General features: G+C 67.6%; 2 protein-coding genes across 3 annotated transcripts; one reads left to right on the top strand and one right to left on the bottom strand.

The window, feature by feature from the left end:
• The first annotated feature begins 624 nt into the window (after window positions 1-624).
• Window positions 625-2,966, top strand: INHA (inhibin subunit alpha). Its single transcript, XM_074593486.1, has 2 exons — window positions 625-950; window positions 1,645-2,966. The coding sequence occupies exons 1-2, from the start codon at window positions 686-688 to the stop codon at window positions 2,376-2,378; spliced, it is 999 nt and encodes a 332-aa protein (XP_074449587.1). The 5' UTR covers window positions 625-685; the 3' UTR covers window positions 2,379-2,966.
• Window positions 2,967-3,495: 529 nt separating this feature from the next.
• On the bottom strand, window positions 3,496-8,366 carry LOC141745949 (gap junction gamma-1 protein-like). Of its 2 annotated transcripts, none has more exons than XM_074593485.1 (3): window positions 8,286-8,366; window positions 4,644-5,851; window positions 3,496-4,514 (listed from the first exon to the last, which is right to left on the bottom strand). In XM_074593485.1, exons 2-3 carry the CDS (start codon window positions 5,824-5,826, stop codon window positions 4,507-4,509), a joined length of 1,191 nt encoding a protein of 396 aa, XP_074449586.1. In that variant the 5' UTR covers window positions 5,827-5,851; window positions 8,286-8,366; the 3' UTR covers window positions 3,496-4,506. The 2 variants fall into 2 exon arrangements, with proteins under 2 accessions (XP_074449586.1, XP_074449585.1); XM_074593484.1 differs by lacking the exon at window positions 8,286-8,366 and adding an exon at window positions 8,118-8,218.
• Window positions 8,367-8,595: the final 229 nt, after the last annotated feature.

Raw genomic sequence — 8,595 nt, 5'->3', positions numbered from 1 at the left:
CCTGCTTCATGTCCCCAGGACCTCGCCAGCCTCCAGGCTGCCCTGGAGATGCCACAGCCCCCCACCCTCCAGCCTGCCCTCCCCATGGTCCCGTCCTCACATCCCAGCTGCCCCGTGACCCTGATGTGTCCAGCAGGTAGGAGGGTGCCCTGCCTGCCACCCCCAAAGTGCCTCCCCACACTGGGGGCTTTTAGGGCTCTGGACCCCATCAGGTCCCTGCCCAGATGTCCCTGCTCTGCACAGCCGCTGCCATCTCCCACTGTCCCTCCAGAAGCTCCAAATCTGTAGCTCCTCCACCGTGGGGGGCACCCAGCATTGGCAGCTGCAAAGGTCACCCAGGGTGCCCCCTCCATCCCCGCCAGCACAGGAAAACCTTCCTGGCAGCACCCTGCCTGCAGCCTGGTCTCCTCAGCCCCACGCACCCACTGCCTCCGGCAGCATCCCCCCGCTGCGCGAGCGCCATTCCCCCCCCCAGACCACACTGTCCTTGCAGTTCTCGCATTCCAGACGTCTCAGCGCTTTCGCTGCCCAGAGATAATATTCACGGCGAGCAGACGTTTGCGTCAGTGTCAGATAGGTCTCAATGCCACCCTGCCCCGGGGGGAGCGCAGCGGGCAGACGGGCTGGGCAGGCAGGCAGCAGCCTGCAGCAGAGCCCCCCGATCCACCGGCCCCCCACACGCCCCATGGTCATGCTGCTCCTCCTGCACCTGCTGCCTGCCATGCTGCCCACCGCCGTCCTGGCCGGCTGCACCGGGGCTGGTGCCGATCGGCAGCTCATCCTGGACAAGGTGCGGGCTCGGGTGCTGGAGCATCTGAGCCCCCCGCTTCTCCAGGAGGAGCCCCAGAAGGAAGCGAGGAGGGTGCACCGGAGAGACATCCTTGAAAACACCAAAGTCGAGCCCACGGAGCTGGAGGACACCTCCCAGGTGATCCTCTTCCCTTCCACAGGTGAGAATGCCCTGGTGGGACAGAGAGGGCGGAGGGGTGAAGCAGGGTCGGGGTTTGGACAATGGGGATGGAGGGGCTGCCATGGGGGTCTGTGGGAGAAGAGAAAGAGGGTACACCAGGCTGGGGCATGGGTGAGGTGTGTTGGAGAGCCAGGAGGTGGAAGGGGGTGGCAGGCAGGGACAGGCAGAGCAGCCCAGGACACAGGCAGGGAGAGGGGCAGGTGGCACAAGAGGGTGCCGACAGGCTGGGGAACAGCTGGGCCAAGTGGGATGTGGAGAGATGGGGAGTGCTGAGGAGAAAGCAGGGTGGGATAGAGTGGGATGCTCAGGAACGGGGCAGGATGCTGGGTAACAGGATAGGATACTAAGGAACAGGGCAGCATGCCCAGCTATAAGGCAGCATGCCCAGCTATAAGGCAGGATGCTGGGGGACGGGGCAGGACCCTGGGGGACAGGGGCAGCAGAAATGGACCAGCATGGGGCACAACGGGGCTCAGCTGCCGGGCGCAGTGGAGTGGCTGCTGCACAGCGCTAGACATAAGCTCCCCCGCAGCCTGCCACAGCCCGTGCCGGCAGCTGGGTGCCATGCCAGCACCCTGGGGACCCTCTGCAACACCTCACCTCCCGCCTAGCATCGGAGACCCTCCCCGGGTTTGGGTGCGCACCCTGAGCATCTTTCTACCCCCTCCCCGCAGACGTGCCCTGCGAGCCCATGCAGCCGGACAAGCTGCTGGAGGAAGAAGGGATTTTCACCTACCTCTTCCAGCCCTCGGCACACACCCTGAGCCGCGCCGTGACCTCTGCCCAGCTCTGGTTTTACACCGGCCCCTCGGCCGCCCCCAACCACTCGGCCCCTGACGTGCTGACCCTGTCACCGCAGGGCCGCATGCCAGTGACGGCCACGGTGGTGCGGACGCCCGAGCACTGGACAGTGTTTCACTTCGCCCCGGCGCTGCTGCCCCAGCTGTCGCAGCCGCTCTTCGTCCTCCTGGTGCGCTGCCCCGGCTGCCCTTGCCTGGCCGAGGGGGACAAGATGCCCTTCTTGGTGGCCACCACCCGGGCGAAGGGCAGTGAGAGGGCTCGCCGCTCCGCCGTGCCCTGGTCCCCGGCCGCCCTGAGCCTGCTGCAGCGCCCGTCTGAGGACCTGGCTGCCCATACCAACTGCCGACGAGCTTCCCTCAACATTTCCTTCGAGGAGCTGGGCTGGGACAAGTGGATTGTGCATCCCAGCAGCTTCGTTTTCCACTACTGCCACGGGAGCTGCGCCGAGGGCCACGGGCTGAGCCACCGCCTGGGCGTGCAGCTCTGCTGCACCGCCCTGCCCGGCACCATGCGCTCCCTGCGCGTCCGCACCACCTCCGACGGCGGGTACTCCTTCAAGTACGAGACGGTGCCCAACATCCTGGCCCAGGACTGCACCTGCGTCTAGGGCATCCCGCAGCCCGGCCCCGGACAGTGATCCCACCCAGGAGTCACTGCTCGCCCAGGGGACCCCCAGCCCCATGCCACCAGGACCAGAGGGATCCACCTGGGGGGGGTTGGGCTGTGTCACCCTCCCCTGCGCAAGCCAGAGTTTTGGGTTGCCCCTGGTACAGTCACGCTGCCAGACCTGCTCCGCAGCCATCCCCAGCCTGGAGCAAGCCGCGATACGGCAGGTCTGGGACAGGCACAGCCTGGGGCAGAGGTACCGACCCCCTGCCAAAGCCAGCCCGCTGTCTGCAACCAGCTCAGCCCCCTGTTTCTCCCCACCCGCTCCCCCCCAAGCAATTTTTACCCTCCCCCCAAAAAAGGACTGGGGTCCTGCTCCTGCTGCGGAGTGCCACAGCCTCCCTGTGCTCCCCAGCATGGCCAGGCTGCCGCGGCAGGGACCGGGATGTGCCAGGGCGAGCCTGTGCCAGGACCTCGCACCGGTGGCAGGGCTGGTGGCACGCACGGCGCTGCAAGCGAGCCCTCTCCCGGCGGCACAGTCTGTTGGAAAGCTTAACGGGATGAGTGAAATAAAGATGTTCCTTTTACCAAAACAGCCTGTAAATGCCAGCTTCCACCGGAGGCAGCCACAGAGGTGGCACACAGTGGAATGCGAGCTCCTCGGGGGCTTTTGGCCAGAGGAGGGAGGGGACAGGCGAGTGCTGCAAGAGGGGTCTGGCCGCAACCTGGGGTCTCAGAGAGGGGATTGGGGTGCCTTGGCCAAAGCCAGGGCATGGCGTGGCTGGGTTTGATCTGGCCCTGGGGCAGGGGAGCGTGGGGCAGCATCCCTTCTGCTCCCGGTTGCAGTGGGATGGGGAGGCGTGGGGGCGGCAGTGGGATGGGGAGGCATGGGGAAGCCCCTCACAGGGCCCCTCGCTGAGGACGGGACCACGTAGGAATGCGGCCGCAGCAATCCTGCTCCGCCAGGCCGACGGAGGAGGTCCCGCACGGCCGGAACGACTGAGTCACCCCGGGCCGAGCGGGGAGGACCCAGGGCAAGCCGGCAGCGCTGCCCGCCCCAGCCCAGCTGGGCAGGATTCCCTTCCCACCCCTTCCTCCCGAAGGACCGGATGCAGCAGTTCAGTACAAAACGTCTCCAGCCTTTACTAATATAGATATTTTAAAAAAAAAAAAAAAAGAAAAAAAAAGAAGGAAAAAAAAAACAGAGTGACAATCATTTCTGAGTACAAAACAACACTACAAAAATCCCCGCGTGACCCAGGGTGAGATGATGAGAAATGCCCCGCTGGCTCCCGGCTGAGCCTGGCTCGGGGTGCCGTGTCCCCCCCGCCATGGGACCAGGGCCTGGCCCCCACACAGGGGGTCCCGGCCCCACGGCCAGAGTGGGAGGGGATGGGATTTGGTCCAAGGGCGGCTGGCCAGGAGTGGAGGCGGCGAGAAGGACAGCCCCTGCCCTCTGCACAGACATTTCCCAGCAGGACAGCCCCACGCATCGCACACCCCCTGCCAGGACGCTGCGCAGGACGGCCCCCCCGGCACCTTCCAGCACTGGCACCGCCAGGAACCCCTCCCTCCCGTCCGGTCCCCGCTGTCCCCTCCACCTCAAGTGCAATGCCAGCCCAGCACCGTGCCCCATGGTTCAGCCCGGCCAGCCGGACCCCCAGGCTCGGCTCCCCGAAACCCCCACGTCACAGGGGCAATATCGGCATCGCCTGTTGGCTTGGTGGCCAGCGCAGCAGTGTGTGGCAGTGGGCACGGGAGGGCAAAGGGAGGTGTGCGGAGAAGATGCTGCCGTAAACGGGTGCGGGAGGAAGAAAAGGGGGTGAAACGGGAGATGGGGGGGGCGCAGGCCCAGAGCAGGGACCGAGAGCAGAGTATAAAAATGCCAGGGTGCACACGCTGACGAGTGTATAAAAACGTACAAAAATAAGATATTCCCTTTTCGAAAATTAAGTAGGAATGTCCCCCAAGGCCCCCATCCCTGCCGCTGCCCACCGGGGCAGGGCTGCCCGGCCAGCCCCACCGGGCAGATGTGTGGCACCCTCCGTCCCGTGCCCCTGGCAGGCTGCCTGTCCCGCGGTGGTGGCGGCAGCCACTCCGGCAGACACCGCCATCGTCCCTGGTGGCACTCACAGCCCTGCGGGGAGCAAGAAGCAGGTTAGCACCCGCCGCAGGGGGAATGGCATCCCCTCCCCAGGGGCACCGACGGTCAACCCCCCTGTACCCCCACCCCGGTCAGCCAGACCGGTCCCCCTCCCTGTCTCACCCGTGGTCCTGTCGCAGGTGGCCGTCCCCTTCTCATGTGCGAGGTTGAGGCGGTTCTGCTCGGCGGCGATGCCATTGGCCTCAGGGCTGCTGCTGCGGGCAGGGCTGGGGGGGCGCGGGGGGGGCTGGAGGTGGAAGGCCACCTCCAGGTGCTCCTGGGCCAGCCGCAGGTGCTCCCGCAGACGGTCCAGCTCGTGCGCCGGGGGAGCCCCGGCCAGGGCGAAGCGACCCGCCACTGCCGCCTGGGCCAGGCTCTCCCGGTAGTCCAGCTTGCCATCGGGCAGCGGGGCTCGCGGTGGCTCCTTCTTCAGCGAGTGGTAGGTGGGGGGTGCGCCGGGGGCTTTCTTGGGGTACTGCGGCGCGGGGCTGCCGCCGGCCGGGAGCGGGGGGCCGTCGGACTGGCTCAGGGCGTCGCGGATGCGCCCCACGCCGAGGTGCACGAGCTCGCAGAGGTTGAGGAAGAGGCAGAGCCCGCTGACGGCGTACATGATGAGGAGGAAGATGGTCTTCTCGGTGGGGCGGGAGACGAAGCAGTCGACGATGTGCGGGCAGGGGCTGCGGCTGCAGACATAGGAGGCGCTCACCTCGAAGCGGTACAGCAGGTACTGCCCAAAGAGAAACGCCATCTCCAGCAGCGAGCGGCACAGCAGGTGCAGGACGTAGGCGCGCATCAGCCCGTCCTGCTTGATGCGGCGCCGGCCGTCGTGCTTCTCTCCGCCCTCCGGGCTCTTCTCCTTCTCCACCTCGATCTCCTCAAAGATCATGGGGTCTTCTTCATTATCATCCTCTGCCTCCTCGTAGTCCCGCCCGGCTCCCCGGCGCACTACCGGCATGCGTGCCCGCCGGGCTGCTGGTGCCCGTCGCCGTGAGGACTCGGGCATGCGGGCTATGCGGTGCATGGCGAAGCCCAGGTAGAGGACCGACGGCGTCGCCACCATGATGATCTGGAAGATCCAGAAGCGGACGTGGGAGAGCGGAGCGAAGGCGTCGTAGCAGACATTCTCGCAGCCGGGCTGCTGCGTGTTGCAGACGAATTTGCTCTGCTCGTCGTAGTAGATGGACTCGCCCCCCACGGCTGTCAGCACGATGCGGAAGACGATGAGGACGGTCAGCCAGATCTTGCCGACGAAGGTTGAGTGGTTGTTGATCTCCTCCAGGAGCCGCGTCAGGAAACTCCAGCTCATCCTGGCCAGGCAGTTGGCTCAAACCCTGCGGGGAAGGGACACGCAAACAGGCACTGAGTAAAACAGCACAAGCCTCACTGGGACTCCCCAGACCACCAGCTGCCACCCCTGTTCTGCCACTCTACCTCTCCTGGCACTGACGGCCCCTCTCTTACCCACAGATCCACAAATACAGCCCTGTGCGGGGTGGCCATCTCCCCAGAAAGACATCCCCTGCCCAGTGCCTCCTCCCCATGCTCCCATCCGCATCCTGCTCTCACCCCGCCGCCAGCCAGGTGGGTGGAGGGAACCCGGGGAAAGGCTGGGACATCCCCGTTCCCCCAGGACGCATCTGGGGCAAGAGTCAGCACAGCCAGGGTAAACACGGCAGCACGGGGCAGCACCAGCTGGGGACTGTGAGGGGACAGGAAGGGGCCAGAACCGCCCTGTTCTGTCCCCAGTGTTCCCCAATGCAGCACCCATTTGCCACCTGGTCTTGGGCAGGTCCCCAATCAGTGCCGCACCCTGTGTCAGCACCCACACCCTCCCACGGGGGGCCGCAGGCCCTCCATGGCAGCCCCTCTGGCCCGCTGCCGCTGCTAGCCCTGAGCCCTGGCCGAGGGGGCTCCCCTGAGGGGCATCTCCCCCACCACATGCCCACAAGCCAGGTCCTCCGCACCCCACAGAGCTCTTCCTCTAGGGCCAGCAGAGATACAGCATCGCTCTGCCCCAGCAAACCTCCATGCTGCACCCTCCCTCCTGCAGGACCCCCACCCTCCCAGTCCTTACAAGCCCCCAAAGCCCGCGGTGGCCAGCGCTCAGTGCACCCCACAGCAAGAGCTGGCAGGGGGAGAGGAGGAGGAGAGCAATGGCAAGGGGCCGCGTGAGGCGGACAAGGAATTGCACAAAGTCCTGGCGAAGCAGCTGACACCGGAGGTCAGGGAGGAAATTGCGAGGACCACGCCACAGCTCCAGGCCAAAGGAGAAGACACAAGAGGAGACACCCCACCACCACCCCTGGTTTCGGCAGCTTGCACACGAGCTGATGCAAGGTCAGCAGGTGTCAGGGCTGCCCGAGTGAGCAGAGGGGACATCTCCCCACAGAGCCCTCAGCTTCCCCTACACCTCGCCTGCTCTCTGGCCAGCTCTGTCCCATCACCTCTGGCCAGGGCACGTCCCTGCGGACGATGGCTCCGGCTGCACTCACGCCACTATTGTCCAGAATAAGAGGATCTTTTTGGCTCAGCTCAGCCTGCTTCCCGAGCAACCTCGCCTCAACAGAAAAGCCAGCACAAGCACCCTTGCAGGGGACACGCTCTCACTGACAGCCTGGTGCTCGGCAGAGCCTGCTGAGCTGCGGGAGGTGGCACAGGCTGGCACCAAGGACCCAAACCCAGTCCATCAGGGCCACCATCCTCCTGTGGTCGAGCACCTTGCGAGGTCTCACTGCTGCCAGGTCTCCCCAGTGCGAGGTCCTCATCTCCACCACCCCACTGGAAGACGAATGCTTTGTGTCCCCCTTTAGCCCTCACCTGGGGCAGGGGACAAGGTGAGGGCACCAGGCAGGAGGGCAGCCCTGGGAGGTGGCAAGCCCAGGGAAAGCAAAGGCACACACGTGGGCACTGCCATGGTGGCCAAGGACGGGTGACACAGGGACAGACCTCAGCGTGGGTCTGGAGCTGGGGTGGGCACAGTCGGGGCAGCACAGAGCTCCCCACACCCCTTGCCCCGGCCTGGGACAGGGTCCCCCCGGGCAGGCAGCCAGAGCCCAGCTCTCTGCCGAGGGCGACAAGCCGCCCGCCGACTGCCGGCCACGCCGTGAGTCAGGATCAGCACCATGTGCCTCGGCTGGGCCCTACACCTACAGCCCCGGCCCCACCGACCCCCGCAGCCTCGGCCCCCCGGCCCCCTCTGGCCCAGCCCGTCCTGCCCAGGGACCTCAATCTCCCCAGCCCACATCAGGGTCCCCCTGCGCCACAGCCCACCCGCGGCTCGCCAGCCCCTGCCCGCACGGCGACCTCCGTCCCGCTGACCCCGGCCAGCCCCCGCTGGGTCCCTGCCAGCCTGGCGACCCGCCCCCCCCCCAGCCCCGGCCTCCCCGGGGTCCCCAGCCCCGCTCATTCCAGCCCACCGCGGGGAATCCCGGCCCCCGCGATCCCCCTTGCCCGCGGCCCCCGCCTCTCCGACCGCAGCCCACGCCCGGGGCTCCCGCCCCGCCGCCCCCAGTCCTCCCGGCGTACCGGTACCGGCGCCTGCCCCAGCCCCCCGGCCCCGCGCCCTCCCGCAGCACCCCTCTCGCCGGCCCCACTCACGGCAGGCCGGGACGAGCGGCTCCCGCCGGCGGCGGCGGACAAAGCGGTGGGGCGGCGCGCGGCCGCCTCCCGCCGAACAAAGGGGCCCGGGGCCGCCCCGCCCCGCGCACCGCCCGCCCCGCACCGCACCGCCCGCCGGTGCGCGCCCACCGCCCCGCAACGACCCACCGGCCGCGGCGCTTGGCGCGGTGCTGCTGTCCTGTCCTGTCCCGTCCCGTCCGGACTCGTCCCGTCCCGCTCCCTCCCGGCCGGTCCCGGGCCCGCCGGGTGACTCAGCCGCCGGGCGGGGCGGGGCGCTGCCGCCCCCGGTCCCGGTCCCGGTCCCGGTCCCGGTCCCGGTCCCGGCCCGGAAGGCCGCGCAGGGCTGCGGGCGGGGTCCGGCCCCTGCCCAGCCGCAGGGGGAGAGGAGGGAGCCAGCGCCCCGGCCATGAGACTCACCTGGACAACGACCCTGACAACAAATTGTTCCTCTCCCGGT

This window comes from Larus michahellis, chromosome 7 (genome assembly GCF_964199755.1).
Source record: "Larus michahellis chromosome 7, bLarMic1.1, whole genome shotgun sequence".
Lineage (NCBI taxonomy): Eukaryota > Metazoa > Chordata > Aves > Charadriiformes > Laridae > Larus > Larus michahellis.
The sequence above is the reverse complement of the archived record's forward strand: the minus strand, read 5'-3'. Positions and strand labels throughout refer to the sequence as shown.